This window comes from Danio rerio, chromosome 19 (genome assembly GCF_052040795.2).
Source record: "Danio rerio strain M-AB ecotype USA chromosome 19, GRCz13ab, whole genome shotgun sequence".
In the NCBI taxonomy this organism is placed as follows: domain Eukaryota; kingdom Metazoa; phylum Chordata; class Actinopteri; order Cypriniformes; family Danionidae; genus Danio; species Danio rerio.
Window position 1 is genome coordinate 33114446 of NC_141039.2, and position 18586 is coordinate 33133031.

The window sequence follows — 18586 nt, forward strand, 5'->3', positions numbered from 1 at the left end:
TCTATCGACAACCCAACACTGGGAAACACCCAAAAACTTGTCATTCACACACTCATTTCCTACATCCAATTTAGTTACTGGGAGAACATGCAAACTCCGCACAGAAAGGCCAAGCCTGGACTCCAACCAATGAATTACTAATAGGCAACAGTACTAACTGAGCAGATTAACCTACCCAATATGACAAATCTTATTATGTAGCATTAAAATATAAACCCTAAAATGTTTACCCATGACAACAGCACACAATGCCTCTGATGGGACCCATGCCCAAAGCTAAATTCTCTGTCCAGTAGAGATTTTGAGCTCCAAAAAATGCAAAACAAGACAAAAAGACACATCAATAGAACGATAAGTTATTCCAGAGAAGGCATGCCCTTGTGATAGTAGCCTAATCCACCTCGGATAAGTGATGTCCCAGCGATAACTATACAAACAATACAAGAAAGAAATACCATGTTCACGGATTGGACAAACAGGCACCAATGTGGTTAATTATATGGTATTTTGAACCTTTTCATCTATGGTATCAAAATCATCTTTGATTTTCATCAACAAATCCGAGGCTTTAAAAAAAGCTGGTAATACATTCCGGCAGATTATAAATACTCTGCATTTACAGGTACTGAAGCAAGCAAAGGAGCTTTTGCTTACCTTTAGAGGCATCATTACTGGCATGAATCTGTTTGGTTCTAGTGTTCTCCTCAGAACGTCCACATGGGGCTCCTGACCTGCTCTGTCCATTGCTGAGACTCCTCTTGCGCTTGCTGCCCTTGAACCAACTAAAAGCCCGACTTAAAGATGAACCACGTTTCTTCTTACTAGCCTGAAGGGCCAGGACCTCAGTGATGTCTTTGGGCACCAAATCCCCAGCAGAGCTCCTCCTCGACATCCTGAGTGCACCAATGCTTGACCCAACTGCTCTTGTATCCCAACAAAACCTGCCTCAACAACAACAAAGAGAATAGAGAAACATAAATAATATATAACATTACGGCATGTTTACAGATGAAATGGTTTCACCACATGCCATATCCTAACCCTAACCTCCAAAAAATCTGTTTGTTTGGAATGTTGTATTGGGACCAAGTAGGGTTTTGATCCAGAAACATGTCCTACTTGGCAAAATGACAGCCATTACCCAGCAAGCATTTTTTAAAAGATGTCTAATAGATGTCTAATAGACATCTAAACATAGTCACCTTGGCTAAAACAAGGCTAAATTTTTGCTGTCAGTGAAAATCTAATAGACGTCTCAGAATAGGCCAAAACTAGACTAGTCATCAAATAAACCGAAACAACTACACATATGAAGTCTGTCTAATCTGTCTAGTTGACGACTAGTCTAGTTTTGGCCTATTCTGAGACATCTATTAGATTTTCACTGACAGCCCAAATTTAAACTTGTTTTAGCCAAGCTGTCTAAGTTTTGATGTCTATTAGACATCTATTAAACACAAAATTGTTTGCTGGGCATCTTTTTTAGCAAGAAATAAAATTATCAACGTTTCTGCTTATAATATAATATTGAGAAATAAGAAAAGACATTTTTTCTAATTGCTGCAAAACTACACCAAACTGACAAATCACTACTTTATTCATCTTCAAACCAAATTTATGATCTTAGTTTAAAGCCCATCCAGCTAGCACATTCAACAAGATGTCCTGTGATGTTAAAGAATTAGGTCAGTAGGCAGAGAGTTGGTAGCTCTTTGAACACATTCCTCAACATGAGGGTCTACACTAACAAAGCAATCAGGTCAAATGCATTTTTGGCTACCTTGGAAAGTGGTCAAAAGTAGACAACCTTCCAACATTTCATAGCCCATTTACTCCTGTATTGAGTGTTGTCAATATGTTATTGGCTTGACAAAACCACAACTTAACACCAAATGTAAACACGGACAACTTGCTTACAAGTCCAATACCTCTCAAATCACTTTATGTTGATTATCCTCAACTATATTTTGTGTAGTAAAGGAATGAGTAGCCACTTTAGCTAATCTTTCAGGTCTCTCGATATACAGCTATATACAGTAAAAAGATAAAAAGAATAATTTGAGAAAAGTTGCAATTACTCCTTCTGAAAAGATGTCTGATGTTTGTGTTGTATCAGGTATTTGCAAGTCCTGCTTCAGCATTCTCGTGCAAATGTAGCATCAACACCCTCATTCCATGAAAACGTTTATTCTCGCTAAGCCTTCTAATCTGTCATGGTGTGAGATCTAGAGGTATGAGAGACAAACAAAAGTAGCAGAGAGCACAAGGGGGAGAAACACGCTACCTCATCCAAAAGCAGGCAGTGAAAAGTTCCTGTTCATCAGGGAAAACAAGCAGAAGTAAATTCCACAACATCCAGCTCACCCTCAACAGCTTTGGCTTGCTAGAGATGGCTATGTATTCTGTAATTTAGTCTTAATGTTCTTCTTTTTCTTCATATCGCAGAGAAGAAAGATCCATCTTTCAAACACTTCAATGCTGTAATTTGACTTGCAACAAAATCTCTGGATGCAGTAACACACACACACCCCCGTGTAAGAAGAAACTCAGAAACCCAAACTCTCATCACACTAACCTACTGTACAAAACAACAACTTCCAACTCAAAACAGCCATCACATTTATCAACACACTCTATATGTAGCTAGACACAAGCAGACAAAAACACCATAGGGTACCTTGCCTTCCTATCTTGCGTCCTTTTGTCCGTGTTTCTCAGTGTGTGTCTTGTCTTTACTGCAGTGCTGTGTTGTACTGTTTATTCAGCTCTTTTTGGGTGAGTGGAGCTCCATGCTGGTCAGTCCTCCCCCTCCTGTCTGTTTGAGTCGCTGGTCACCATTCAGCGCAGTGCGGAGAGGAACTGCAGTTCACACGTGTATTCCACCCAACTATTTCACAATGACAAGCTGGCTCCCTCCCTCCATGACTCTCTCCTCCTCTTATGTCTCTCTTTCTCTCTCTCTCTCTCTCACCACAATGTACACACCATTTCACTTCTCTCCTCCTTCACTTATCGCACTCAGACATCGTCTGTCCACTCCTCCTTTCTTTTCCCTGTCCACTTGTTGGTTTTGTTAACTTACTATCTTGTCCTTATCGGAGGTGGTGAAGGGACACTATTCTGTCTCTTGATGAGGAGGCTGCGTTTGTTTTGGAGGCATTAATATGAAGCCAAAAGTTGATCATTGTGTAAAAAGAGCAAAGGGCTGCATAAGCCAGGTTCATTATCAGCTACAGGTGATTAATGACCTCTGAAACCTGAGATGTAGCATGTTTTGGACATGGGGCATAGACAGCTCAGTAATGTGAGTCTAAAAGTAAATCAATAGAGAAAAATCAGAAAAAATATCCCAGTGTTCTATAAAAACATTTTAAATGCATTTTCAAGATTTAAGTCATAATTATGAATATTTTATTGAAATCCACAAAGCATAAAATATATATTTTTATACAAAAAGCACAAGCAAAACAGGCTAAGCTACTTTTTAAACAGTGTAAAATTAGATATGCTGTTAAAAATAGAATTATTAGAAATGTACCTTCAAAATTATTTTGATGAACTAATTCTGTGGTTTTTGTCATTTATTTATCATTATCCAAACATAAAACTATCAAAAGAAACAATTCAAATACAAAAACCCTAAACTAAAAATGCGTATAGTGAATATATCTGTCGTAGTATCCAGACCCCGTAGTTTTTTGCGATTTTCGCTGAATCCAACAAAAAAAATCAACAAAAAGTAGCAATTTTTTTTAATCCTGTAAAAATCTTAATTCAAATGCAAAATAATTACAAATAAATGTAAATAATCTCATAAAACTTCCACTTGCAAACCATATAATCAAATTAGACTTATTTCAGTTTGCAATTAACTGTTTTACATATAGACGTTGCATGCACAGCCCGCGAGATGTATTTGAGTGTCTCTCGAAAAATGACATCTCACCTGTGCGCTCACAATCCTAACATTACATAGAAATGGGGGAAATTGTTTTGTAGCCTGTGCAGGAAGCAGACGTGGATATAGTGTGAGAGGTTTACATGTGAAGTCAATGCTAAGATGCGATTAGACATCCTGTGGTGCAAATTGAGTGAATAACACGACGCAAATTGGGCGTTTTGTGTGTTTGACATGCTTCACACGGCAAAAGAAAGTGGAAGCAAACATCTAACAAACGGATCAATGGAACAGACCGAAAAGCAAGCAGTTTACAATGATGGAGATTGGTTCAAGAATGATGGCTGCTGGATGTGAAGGAATTGAAGGATATTATTTTTGCTTTACATGTATGGCTGGTGTTTTGATGTGCATCAAAATCAAATCGATAAATGATTTCGCTTATGCCATTCAGACTGCATGATTTTCAAAGTAGTTGTGTCACGGATGTTTTCACACTGCATGACTATCTGGGGCAGCGTTTTGTCGCTGCTGTGTTTACACTGCAATATGGATCAGCGACAGGGGCTTTCACACTTCATGACTTTACAATAGGAGAATCGCCAACAACTTTGTCCAAACTACGTCCCACAACCAAAAACACGTTGTATATCTTTTGTTGTTAACTACATAATGAGAAAGAAGCCTTTAATGGGGTAGAAAATGTACAAATTTACTCACCTGGGTTTGAAGGGAATTAGCCATTTCTCCTCAACTTTTTTCTTATTTGACCTGGTTGTTGTATTGCTCACATGATACGTCAAACAGACACGGGTGCTCCTGCCAAATTTTTACTAGTTTTTCCTCTATTTCTTGGGTCCAAATAAACTGAAAATGAGCGCTTTTAACTTATCCCACAACCTCCCGCTGGCCTGTAGATACCCATACTAGTGGATGCTACTCTCTCATTGGCTGTAGGTGATCGCTGATGTTATTTTCAGTCAAAACTCATTTTACACAGCATGATTTGAATCACCGACATTTCCAAATATTTAGCATGCCAAATATCTCATGGGCATCCGCGACTCATCAGCAATTTTCTCAGATCGCGTCTCTGATAGTTCACAGTATGTGGTTGTTACTCACAGGACGCACCAATTTGCTTGTGATTTCAGGCATTTGTCTGCGATTTCTCAAAACTTGTCGGCGAGTCAAAATCGGGGTTAAAATCATGCAGTCTGAACTCGGCAATACTGTAACTCTTTCCCTAGCATTGACGAGAGAAAATGCTTCCCTGCCATTGACTGAGTTTTACGGCAATACGTGTTTTAGTTGTATTACTGTAGGGGAAGCCTTAACACATGTTCTGAGTGAAGTTCATGATGTCAGATGCTACGGGGAGTGAAATCTGAGAGAGCAAATGTAAGAGTGTGGAATAAGGGTCACACAACCTTCCTATGGCTTAATCCCTATCGTTTATTTCTGTTTTAGATCTTGTCTTATAGTATATATAAATCATTTATTTAATTGGGTATGCTAAAATTGACCGTAGTGTACGTGTGAGTGAGTGTGTATAGATGTTTCCCAGTGATGGGTTGCAGCTAGAAGGGCATCCACTGCGTTAAACGTGTGCTGGATAAGTAGCCGGTTCATTCCGCTGTGATGACCCTAGATTAATAAAGGAACTAAGCCAAAAAGAAAATGAATTAATTAAAGTTTGAATTAACGAATGAAGTAATGTAACTCTTACTCTGCATGCTAAGACCCCTGTGTGAACTTGAGGGGAACTGACTTTGTCACTATCCAAACAAAAGCATGATCTGTTGTGAGAAAATATATTACCATTGTTTGCTGATGACATTTTTGTACACTTGTACTCATGTTGCCCTTTTATCACACTTTTTATTATAATTTTAACATGCTTTAAGTGTCCAAATTCTTTAGGGGCGCACTGCCTATCGGTCTGGTAACTATTAGCAACAGTTATATAACCATTGTTTGGTGGTGAGAATTTTGCACTTTAACAACTTCGATTTCATTAATTCCTACCACCAACTTATCTAGGATATGTTTTACACAGGGGATGCACTTCCAGCTGCAACCCAATACTGAGAAACACCTATGCACTCTTACATAGACACACTCATACACTATGGACAATTCAGTTTATTTAACTCACCTATAGCGCATGTCTTTGGACTGTGGGGGAAATCGGAGCACCCAGAGGAAACCCACACCAACACGACGAGAACATGCAAACTCCACACAGAAATGCCAACTGACCCAGCAAAGGACTTGAACCAGCAACCTTCTTGCTGTGAGGTGACAGTGCTAACCTCTGAGCCACTATGTTGCCTAACTTAGATTTATATATATTTATATCATACATTTAAAGAGTGGCTTAAGTATTCAAATTCTTTTGGGGAGCATGTCTACCTGTCTGGTAACCAATGGCAACGGTTAGATGAGGGTGTGTGCAGGGACTTTAATGGGACTTTTCTCCTTAATGTACAGAGAAGCTCTTTGCTCTTTAACCTCTAATGGAGTTTATCCCTCTTGGGAGTCTTCGTTTGAACTTTGAGGGCTTGGTTGCTGTGAATTCTCTATTTTGGTTCGTTCACAGCACAGAGAAGCCACAGAAAGAAGGCTAAGAATAACAGAGCTAATAGTGATGTCATATCTCGTGGGAATCAGTGGCAAGGGATCTGTTACTGGCTCATCTGGTTTCCTTTTGAATCCTGGCTGACGGTGAGCTCACTCAGAGATGTGAACGCTGCCGCTCCGACAACTTCCTCTGAGGTGTTGTTTCATGTCTGTTGCTAATGTTTCATCTTTCTATGATTATGACGGCATATTGTTTTTTAGATGTGTGCAAGCCAAGGATGTTATCACAAATGTGAAGTTTTGAAGTTCTGACATTCTGAGTTTCAACAACTTCTGATTTTAAGGTGGTAACCCTTGTGTGCTGTTGGGGATGTTTTCATCCATTCTAGGGTGATTTTAAGTCTTAAATTGGCCACAACTTCTTTGTTTTTCAGCAAATGGAATGATTTTGGTGACAAATGTTATTTTGACATACTTTGCTGATAATTCTTTGAACATTTTTAAATACTCAACAATACACTCTGGTCAAATTTACTACTATTTTGTTATGTTGCTGGCTGTTTTTGCCTCATTCATCTGTCATGGTTTTGCAATCAAAAATGTTATTACAATGGAAGTCAATGGGGCAGAAACAATCACCAACATAATAAAAAGGCAGTAAATTTGAACAGTACACAAGGGTTAATTAAGTAAAGTAAAACCAAAATGCCTGAAATAAGTAAAAACTGTAAACAATTTCCACTGAAAATTTAAAATGGCTGCCTTTCTATGTTTACCATTTAGGTCCATATTTTTGTAGATATTGGGATGTTACACGAGTCTAATAAAGTATTGACTTGTACGTAAAACATAGTACAAGGGGTGTTCTTTAAAATTTTGTATGTGGTGATACTAGGGCTTTTTGGCAATTGTTGTGTTCCAATTTATTTTTTGGGAGTTTTGTGTTTGTTTTCTGTTTCACTTTCTTTTATTTTTCCCGTTGTCTATTCTGTCCTTCCCAGGTGTGTGACCATTGGTCTAGAAGGTCGTCTAGATGGGGTTGTGGCTGAAAGGACATATTCTGCATGAAACCATATAAGTTGGCCGGATAAGTTGGTGGTTCTATCCGCTGTGGCGACCTCATATTAATAAAGGGACTAAGCCAAAAAGAAAATAAATTAATGTATGTGTATAAATGTTAGAGTGTATGGGGGTCTCCCAGTGTTGGGTTGCAGCTGGAAGGGCATCCACTGCGTAAAACACATGCCGGATAAGTTGGTGGTTCATTCCGCTGTGGCGACCCCTGATGAATAAAGGGACTAAGCCGAAAAGAAAATAAATGAATGAATGAATCCATTTGTTGTGTTTTCTCTTACTTTCACCCAGCAGCAGTAGAAACTCACTTAATGTTATGTCTCATCTAATATAACAACTTAAACACGTAACACAACATTGAATTCTAAACTCCATTCCACTTCTTCAGTCCTATCAGTCTTGAATGAATTTGTTCTGCCACCTAATTCATTCCTATAGCGTGCCACTGTGAAACAACACAGCTCATGGTTTGTTCTGTGGGATTCTTCAGATATGTGTCAAATCGTTCGGTCAATGTTTACTCTCGAGTCTCAAAAACGATCAGATTTTTAAGTTCTTTTATTTGAAACCTAAATAGAAACAAACTCTTGAGAGCTCTGAAATAACACTATTATTTCAACCTCTGCATAAAAATAAAATCTGGAAGCATTTATGAACTTGTTAAATGTGTTGTCAATGTTTTTTCCACCATGCCATTGCCATTTACAGGAAAATTCAGTGACTTTGAATGTAAACAGAGATAAGGGAGACGTGTGTGTCAGGATATGTACCAAGGCTTACTCAATATGCTCTGTAAACACAAGAATGCTTATTCTCAGCGCTTGTTTGACTTTCTTTCTGCTTTGAAAAGCACAGATGGACAACCTCGGCCCCTGGCCTCTTTCCTTGTACTGGGTTGGACCAGATATGGTCCAGTAAATCAGCCCTATCTAGGGATCATGATCTGGATCTCTTGTTTTAGTGTCATGGAACGAAGATACATTTTCGCTATTCCTCCAAACATCCACAGATTGCAATCAGACATTATATTTGCAGTTCAACAGTTAATTTAAAACAAGGATAAAAGATGACATGGATGTTCTATCAGCCACCTCTGTATTGTATAAAACAGGAGGGAGAGAGAGAAGACTTGTGGGGGATTGGGTGGGGTTACTGTGAGTCAGACTTAAACCCAGTCCTTCTGAACACATTGAAATGTTTAAATGTTGCTATAGCAACTATAGAGAAAACAGTCATTCTCCTGCCTTCACAAAAGCCTCAGTGTTTTGTAATGAAAGTATGGACCTCAAGCAGTGGGTATATTTTGAGTACGAATATACACAATCATTTACCACTGGAAGAAACTCAGCCTTGCCAGATACTTTGAACACTGGATTGCATTGGGGAAGTTGAACATTTCCTCATTCCCAACAAGATAAATCAAGTCTTTCTGAAGGTCACTAAGATTTAACTTATGAAAAAGGTTTATATTTAGAAATGAGGAAACAGATGCATATTTGAACAGGACGGACTGGACATCATAGCTTTTGTTGGCTAAAAACAACTCAAATTCGATGTACAGCAACCAATCACATTTAAACATTAAGTGCTTCAAGCTAAATCTTGGAGGCGTATTAAAAATGAATGATACTTTTGATTATGCCTTTAGTTGATCTTAAAAAAATCACATATTTGTTAAGGGTCACAATGGCTTTGTTTCCAGGTGGACCATTAGGTAACAATAACACACGTCTTCTGAAAATCATGTAGAATTCAATCAGATGATGACTTCAATTTTATGTGCAATAAGCATCAGACATTCAGCCAGCAGACCATGGGTGATGTCTAGGCCTGAGACTATACAGGAGCCAATAAAAAGTAAAAAATAAAAACGTTGTTTAATATAATGGCATGAGTTCATTTTGTTGTCATCCCGTCTGTCTACTGTGAAGCAGACACCCCTATGCAAGTGATCGTAGGTTTTGGCGAATTCGAGTTTTATCTAGTGGTGACTAATTGTGTACATCTGGAATAAGTATATCAGCAAATGAAAAGTGTAAAAACTCAATTGACAAAAACTCATCTCTGACAAAAATGTGTTTGTTTTAGCACATTTGCTAAAAGAGTTTAAATTGTAAAAGTGTTTAGACGTGATAACAGTACTAAAACTGTACTGAAATTAGTTTTCATTAAATGATAAACTGCCCTGTAATATTTAACACTAAAAAATTACAAAGTTGTAGGGGTTGTCTAACAAAACCTATTTTGGATATTCAGTGCAGGAGACCTAAACTTAACAAATATATGATAAAAAAAGAAAGAAAATAATTAACAAGTAAAGCTTCACAAATAGAGCATACTCCGCCAAATTTGTTGCTAGTTCAAACCCAAAAGTTCAGACCTGAAAAAAAAATCCCACCAAAAAATGACCTTGACAAAAGATTTACAAGCAGAGTTACAGCTGAATTATTCAATATTTTAAGCTGAAGATATCATGCAAATGCTATTAAAACATTTAATTAGAAAACTGCCAATGACTTAAAAACAAAATTATTTCCTAAAACCATAGAAATTCAATTTGCCATTTGTTTCTATTGAAATTTTTATTTTTAAATCCCTGTAGCATTTAAGCAACAACTCCAAAACAAGCTCCATTTATACAGGTGTTTTCTGTAAATCTCCCAGCACTCTCATGGATGGGAGCTGAGGCAACAGCCAGGAAATCCCGCCTGTCGACTGGGTTAAGCCCTCCTCTCCCAGCATTGTATTATCCCTCTCTCCCTCTCTTTGTCCTAGGCAGACTGGATTTCCTTCTGTACCAATGGGCTGCACAGCCAATGACACAATCACAACTAGACGCAGTCATACAAACCAACAACCTGTTAGCAAAGGATGCCTACTTACAACATGCAAACACAAAATTCACAATAAGATAATTCACACACACAACTACAGTATATTTATTGTGTGAGCTACTCACCTTTTACTCTTCAAAACTTATTTGACATTCTGCGAAAAATGAGATATGCAAATATATGCAAACATGAAAAAATACTATTCTAATTTATAGTAAATACTATAGTGTCAGAAATAACGGTACAAAATCTTTCCCTGAAACTTCTGTCACAGGAATTTTTTACATTTTATAGTTTTTTGGAATTTCTTTGTCATATACCACTGTTTTGAAATACAACATCTCCACAACAAATACACAACCATAAGGCAGGTGTGGATGAGAAATTATTATTATTAATTTATTATTTTTTTTACAATTTTTACAGTTGAAAAAAACTCACAGTCTTGGGTTGGGTTACTACCAGTGGTGGAAAAAGTACTGAAAAATCATACTTAAGTAAAAGTACCATTACTTGCCTAAAAATGTAGTGCAGGTAGAGTAAAAGTATCTGTTATAAATATTACTTAAAGTATGAATAAAAGGTAGACCTTTCAAAAGTACTCAGGAGTAGTGAGTTTTACGCTGTGAAAAGCTGATACATTTAAATTTAATTAGTGGATCTGTGTAAACGTAACATTCTGTAGAGAATTAATTATTGCTCAGCAGGCACACAACGTCATAAGACGTTATTATTACGTTCGATTTAGTTTGATGTCAGTTGACCAAATTTCAATGTCTAGCCAGCATTTAAGGACAATGTTATTTTGATGCCCAATAACAACGTCAAATGACGTTGATATTTTGTTGATTTTAGGTTGTGTTAGAAAATGACCAAAATCCCACATCAAGCCAACATCTTAAACCAACGTCATATTGACCTTAAATACTGACATTTATTCGCCGGTATGGCAAATAAGCTCTAACGTCTTATAGACGTCATAGAAGTAACATCCACGCAATGTCAAGCTGTAACATCATTAGACATTAATATTTGGTTGATTAGGTTGGACGTTGGCCATTGACGTCGGCCTGGTGTTGAGTTCTGACATTAACATGATTTTTATTTCCAAAAAATATGCAATGTTCCCATAACTTTGGGGTACAACTTCAATCTGACGTCATGTTGACGTCTTGTGCCTGCTGGGTGTTTAAGGCCATTTCGTTGTCATACAGTAAACTTGTATCATTTTTTCATCAGTGACATGCATCAAAATAGTCAATGCGTGTAAAAAATTTGACATCTTGGACACTTTTAATGCTTGCAAACAGTTTGCTGCATTTATAAATCGCCCATGTCTTAAGGGTTTTCATTATGATGCGATTTACCTCTTTACTTCTATGTGCGATTTGATTAGACAGGAATCGCAGGATTGAATTTTCTTATCCCCAAGAAAAAAAAATTGAGACTGCAGATTGAAGGAAAGTAGTGGATTAAAAGTACTGATACTGCACTAAAAATGTACTAAAGGGAAAGTACAAGAACACATTTTTAAAATTGCTTAATTAGTTCCAATTTTTGAGAAAAACTACTCAATTACAGTAATTTGAGTATTAGTAATTAGTTATCTTACACCACTGGTTACTACAGAAATTATAGAATTATCACAACAGATATATTCAAGTATTTTGCAATAGTACGTTTCCAAACCATTATAACTTACTAGAAATTAAAAACGTTTTTTCTTATTTCTTATTCTGAATATAATGTCACACTTTTTGTTGTTCCACTAAAAATGGAAAGCTGTAATGACAATAATGTACAAAAAAAATTCATCTGTGTCTTTGTAAAGTTTTGCGTACAGTTTGTTAAAACAATCCCCATTTGCATTTCTCTGTGCAAAAACTAAAAACGTTGTAATATGCATGTCAGGCCAGCAATTTATGTGTCTGTACAAAATATATACATACTAAAATGCAAAAAAAAAAAAAAGATTTTCAGCTGAACTGTGCCGTTAAGACATAAACTATACTAAAGAGACAGACAAAAAAAACACACAATACTAATAGATTTTGATGTTTTGCTACTTTAACGCAGTCCTGCCAAACCTCAGCAGGGACCAGACGGGTGCTCTTGTACCACAGCTTTAGCCCTAATGAGACTCACATAGTTTCAGTGAACACTCATTACTCTGTCACAAGAATCACTGAGAAAGTACATCTTGGCAATGTCTTCTTTTTTTTTTTTTTTTTTGATCTCCTTCAAGTTAGAGCTTCAGTATAAATCGCATGAAGAGTTTCAATTAGAGATTCTGGCCTGTGATGAGACACTTTGATTAAGAGGCTTCCGTGCCTTCATGCCTCTGTCTTTAATAAGGCTCTGATGTGCCAAGCTCTAAGAGCATCGCAGATTTAACACTTTAATACTAGTACACAATTAATTCACAAGTCTTCCAGTGGCTGGTCAGATCTGGTGAATGAACTGTTTCCTACACAGTGAAGCCAACACGATCCATCCATGTTAAAACTGAAGAGCCCTTTTTGATGCTGAAATATGTTGCGCAGAGAAAACTAAAAGCAGACTCAAGAGCAGACTTCACGATTGTAAAAACTGCCTAATATTTAGTCGGTTTTGAATAGTATTATATTATAAAAGTTAAGCTGTAAATTGTCAAATTAAAGGTGCAGTATGTGCGGTCGGCACCCAGTGGTTAACCTAGGTATTGCACCCCAGGTTCAAAACAAATGAAAGCGCAGGTTACCAGATTGACAACTTCAACAGCGTGCCTGACTATTAAGCTTAAAGCCTGATTTAAGTTGTGTTCTAAAGAAAGCATCAGCACATGATAGAAGGAATATTTTCTCTATTAAAATGAGTTTTCATTCTAACCAACACCTCAAATTGATATATTAGAAACGGCTTCTCTTTCTCACAGGTGAACAACAGAAAATTGACAAAGATTACCTCAGGTACACCTTATGTGCTTTATTCAGTGGTAAATGCTAATAATGTGAGTTTCAATGCCATTTTATATGACATTTATTGCCATACTATTGAAAGCAGCAGCAGATCTTGAGAGCAAAATAAAGTTTTAAATTTTATTTAGTTTGAAATTGAACTTTAGATCTGTGACTCAAAATCAACAGATATCAGTGATTCATCATCTATATTTAATAATGTGAAGAGGTATAATATATATTAATTGGGTTATAAACGTTACTATTTTGTGTGAGTGCAGAAAGTGCACATATATTCTGTCCTTCTGAATGGTTGTATTTCAATTTCTGTCGTGTTTCGTCAGGCGCAAACAGCCAAATGAACTGAAATATAATTGGCTAAACTGTCAGTGGGTGGGTTAAAAGAACCAACACAAAGACAGATGTTCCGGCACAGAAAACACATTTTCAAAGCAGAAAAACTGACTTCAGCATTGGTTTTCAGATAAACAAGAATGTTCACGTGGCATGTTTCTTGCATATCTGCAAACATATTAAGTTATGTTTATGCTTTAGAAGATTCATAAACTTAGGCATAGCACCTTTAAAATTTTAATTTAGCAGTTAACTTATAAAGAGACAATAATTGATTGTTCTGAAGATATCACAATAATTAAGTTTTTGAACTGACAGAAAAAATATTTTTTGTGGTTCAGAGATTTTATAGGCGTACACTAGAATCACATTTACAAACACATTTAGCAGCTTTCACCATGTTTAGGGTCACCCTTGAGTCATCCAAGATGTAGGTGACATTTTTGTTCAGTATGTACAGTGATCCTTCGGGATTCATCAAGTTTTGAGATAAAAAACAGCAAAAACATATACAGGCAAAAAAATCAAACCCCGTAGCTCCCGATGATATATTGTAGCCTTATAAAGTGAAACAATCTGTCACAAAACAAAAGAAAAGCCTTGTGACTTCCACTTCCACCTGACTTTAACGATTTAACTATGAATCAAATCAAGATTTACCATTGTAGGGGAAAATAGTTACCAGTATTGGCTAAATTGTCCATATCAGAGCATCAATTATAATATTAAAGTCATTGTGAATCAGAAGTAGCTGAGACTTTTATTTCAGTATGTTGATGTACTTCCAAGTGAAATGGAATATTGAGTAGGGGGTGTGGCTTTGTTTAGTGCATCAATCTTTAAAGCGGTACTTTTTAAGCAACTTTTTTTGCAGTTTTTGTTTTCCCAAATCCACAAGAGACGGCTATGCACGCTTTATGAGATCTCAAATTTCCGCCATTCGCGTCTGTAATCCTCTCGTAAATCCACCAGAGGCCGCTGTTGACTGACTGACTGACTGACCAATCGACTGACCCATCCTCCCCCTTCCCTAAACCCAACTAATAGTATTTTAAAAAGCACAGATTGACCCGCCCACTCACATCCCTTAACCCCAAAACAAATTTAAAAAACAGTTTAAAAAAAAAAAACTTTATCTGATATTTACCACGTTTTACCACATTCTCATCCTGTTATTTACTTGTTTATTTTATTTTTTGGATTCTGTTTTTGTCTTGCCTGCTTTCTGGAACCGTTCTTCACTGTACCCAAACCCCATTGCTGTGGTCATCTCCTCTCTGTGTCACAAGTCCACCGACGTACATGGTGAGCTAACTGGACAAACTGGTAAACAGCTGGAAAACCATACATACGGAGGTAAGTAGTCAGCTGGTAATTTACAATCTCCAGAAATGTATATAGGGCTCATTTTCAGAATGAGTCTATGTTGACCAACTTACTAAATATTAAGCAGCAAATTCATTATGATGATTTTGTAAAAGCTGGACTTATACATTAAAATAAAGTGAGACCAAAAAACAAACACCGATGCTGCTTTTATACTAAAGGATTTCATTTTAGCATACCAAATTCTCAAAATCTAGTATAATCTGTAAAGCAAACTGGGAACAAAAGCCATGTTCACAAGCATGTGTGAGAACGATTTCAAGCCGTTCAACCACTTCCAGGTTGGAGAAGAACATCTGTCTGGAAGCTCTCAGTCTGAGGCAGTATAAGCTTGCAGAGCCAAACCAATGACTCACAGAAATATGGCTTTGACAAGAAACCACTGTTTGACGGCAAGACACAAAAGAGCTTCAAAACTCCACCCTATTCATAACATCTGCCACAGAATCAAACAGATGGAGCTGAAATCACTGTTTACTAAGACCAAAAAAAAGCACAGATTCTCAGATATTATGAGAGATTTTTGTCAATAGATGTTTATTCTTTGTCTGTCTTTTTCTTTCTTGTCTGTAGCACTTCGCTGAGTTTATGGTGTCTGAGAGGGGTCAGACAGACAGATAGTCAATCCTTTTTATCCGTTTGCTCTGTTTGCTCTCTTCAGACACAGGCACAGGTCCAGGCATGATGTTTGGTCTCTCTCTTTTTTCCTGCTCTATTTAGGAAACACACTGAGAGGCCAAATGTCCCAAAATTCCAGGACGCTGCACCATTTGTGCAACAAAAAAGAACAGGAAAAGATAAAAATCACAGTTTTTTTAATCAGTTTTTTTCTTATTAAGCCTAAAAATAAAAGCCTGGAAAATTGTACATACATTTTGGATGGTTTAATTACGGGCTTTACTAAAGAATCCTGGCATACAATAGGCTCTTTTAGCCACTGGAGGTCTATGAAAACTTGAATTTGTCAGTGTACAGATGTGTAAAACCTGGTGAGCAAGTGGACCGAATATTCCCAAGCTTTGGCTTTTCCCTGCTCCTCTGGGTATTATGTGGTTGAGAATCTCAGTAAACACATGGATGCTTTTGTTTGCCACACTTTCCATTCTGTTATTCATTTATGCTTTACTGGATCCATATTTAAATGCTGTCTGTGTTGTTCTTTTCTTTTTGACTACACAAGATCTCCACTCAACAAAGTAAATGCATAAATATGAAATATTTATTTACATTTCCATAAATTAAAATAACTTATTTTAAATTACATTTAATTATATTGATTAATCAAATTAAATTAGATTTGTTACAGCCTTTAACTTAAAAATATAAATGTTTACAGTACAAAAACAATTATCGGGTAACAAGATGATCTCTGCTGTATGACAATTTCATTTTTTAAATTTCCATATTTTATAGTACAACAATGTGTTGTATTATGAACATATTGGTAACATGCTAATTTATAGTAGCAAGTTCTTAATGCATGCTAGACTTAAAAACATGCTAGCAATGGAAACAGTGGAAACATGTTAACAAATTGCTAATACATGCTAGCAACATGATGAACATGATTGAAATGTAAAAATTTGTGCTACAGCTGTGCTAGGAAACATGCTAATCACAACTTAAAACATGTAAGATGTTTGAAAAATGCTAATTCATGATATGTTAGCAAGTTTAAAAATACTAGACATGATAGCAACTTGCCTTAACCATTTTTATTGGAGTTCTGAGTAAAACCAGAGTCCAAGCTTTTCACCTTATAGTGAAAAAAGAAACGACAGAAACCTTCAGAGAGTTTGTAATGGTTTTATAATAAAAAAGTATATTTGTTTTAAATGAAACTTTGTTTCTCTACTGGTAATCTAGTGGTGGCATGTTAAAACAAAAAGTCTCAAAACTCAAAACCATTAAAATGATCTGATGTGATGGTTTGTAATGTATTTAATGGTATTTATAGTGCAAGTTATAACAATCTGAGTGGTAATTTTTAGCATGGCAGAATTATTTTAATTTTATAAAGATTGCTTTGTCAAACCAACATCTTGACACATCAATGTAAAGCATTTTAAAACCATTTACACAAATCAAATCATCAGCATATGGTACGAAAAAAGAACAACAAAGGTGAGATTTGGTCTTGAGAAAAAAATTGCATTAGGGCTGCACGATATAAAAAATTTAATATTGGGATATTTTATTTTTCTGTGCTAAATATTGCAATATGAATACAGTTTCACAAGATAGGATTATTTGATGGTTCAAGAACTGAATAGGACTATTTAAATCAAGAACAAGAACTAAATAATCACAATGAAATAAATGCTTTTCTTACTTTTTTTTGTTATGTTTCTAGTCCAAATATCTCAAATATTTTAGAGCAAGTAAAATTATTGTATTGTTTTCAACTTGAGAAGAAATAAGTCAAAACTAAGAGTTTTGGGGTAAGCAAAATAATCTTGTTTGCACTTTAAAATGAAGATATTTAGACTAGAAACAAGACAAACATTTTGAGAAAGATTTTTTTGTGCATAGATTGTATCTATTCCATATAAATACAGTACATAAATACAATACTGTGGTTTATGTTCAACTATAATTCAGACTCGACATTGCATACCTTGCAAAGTGACTATTGCGGGTGCGCACATTGTGATATCGATGCTGAAACAATATATTGTGAACCCCTAATTTGCATTAAAGTTATCTAATGTTTGGGTTTTCAACGTCATGTCCATTCAGAGGTCAAGAGTCTAAAAGGACGGTTTGCTGTGCAGTCTACCACCACATCAGCTAATCTTATGTTTATGTTATTACCTTAATAGCAGGTCACGACACCCAAATGAAAGATCTCTATTGTAGTCTAAACCCTCTTGTTAGCCATGGGACATCCTTCAGTTTGTATATATACTTGTCAGAGAATAGGGAAAAAGTCACACGGTTAATGCTTGAACATTTGAAAAAACAAGAAGATGAAAAAATATTATCAGACATACTGTGAAAATTTCCTTGCTCTGTTAAACAAAATTCGGGAAATATTAAAAAATAAAACATTCAAAGGGGGGCTAAAAATTCTGACTTCAACTGTTTTTAAATTAGAAATTAGATCTGCTAACTAAGTGTCCTTTACAGTACGTGTGTCCGAAAGGTGAGTAATTATATGCATAAATACACTGCTTGACCAATTCATAGGTGATTTATCCATTCATATGTGCGAATTTTCCGTGATTTGAGATCTCCTCTTAAGTGGAGTTTGTGTCAACCACACACATGACTAACTTTAATTTTGCTTTAATTATCTTCTAGCTCCAAGCTTCAAGCAAGGCAAAGTTACTTGAGTCTATGTTCTGTGTACTGCAACATTTGAATTGCATCCAGATAAAGTAGCCTAAATCTGAGGTAACAAATTAATCGAAAGCCATGCTGCTTTACAAAATAAATAACTTTATATATCGAAAACAAGTATTATTTAACACAACTACGAACACACATTTTTTAAACACATTTGTGATAATTATTTTACC

The 18586-nt window shown here is 36.1% G+C and overlaps 1 protein-coding gene across 9 annotated transcripts in view; it reads right to left on the reverse strand.

Annotated features, from left to right (window-relative positions):
* Positions 1-18586, reverse strand: part of nhsl3 (NHS like 3) — a 103553-nt gene that overhangs the window by 66805 nt on the left and 18162 nt on the right. For 3 of the 9 annotated variants that reach the window (NM_001443926.1, NM_001443925.1, XM_087293775.1), the window contains exon 3: positions 655-941. In NM_001443926.1, the coding sequence (NP_001430855.1) occupies positions 655-892 (238 nt within the window). In that variant the 5' untranslated portion in view covers positions 893-941. Of the gene's footprint in view, positions 1-654; positions 946-2677; positions 2864-18586 lie in introns of those variants that run through there. The other 6 variants (XM_087293771.1, XM_087293777.1, XM_087293770.1 and 3 more) reach the window with 3 other exon arrangements.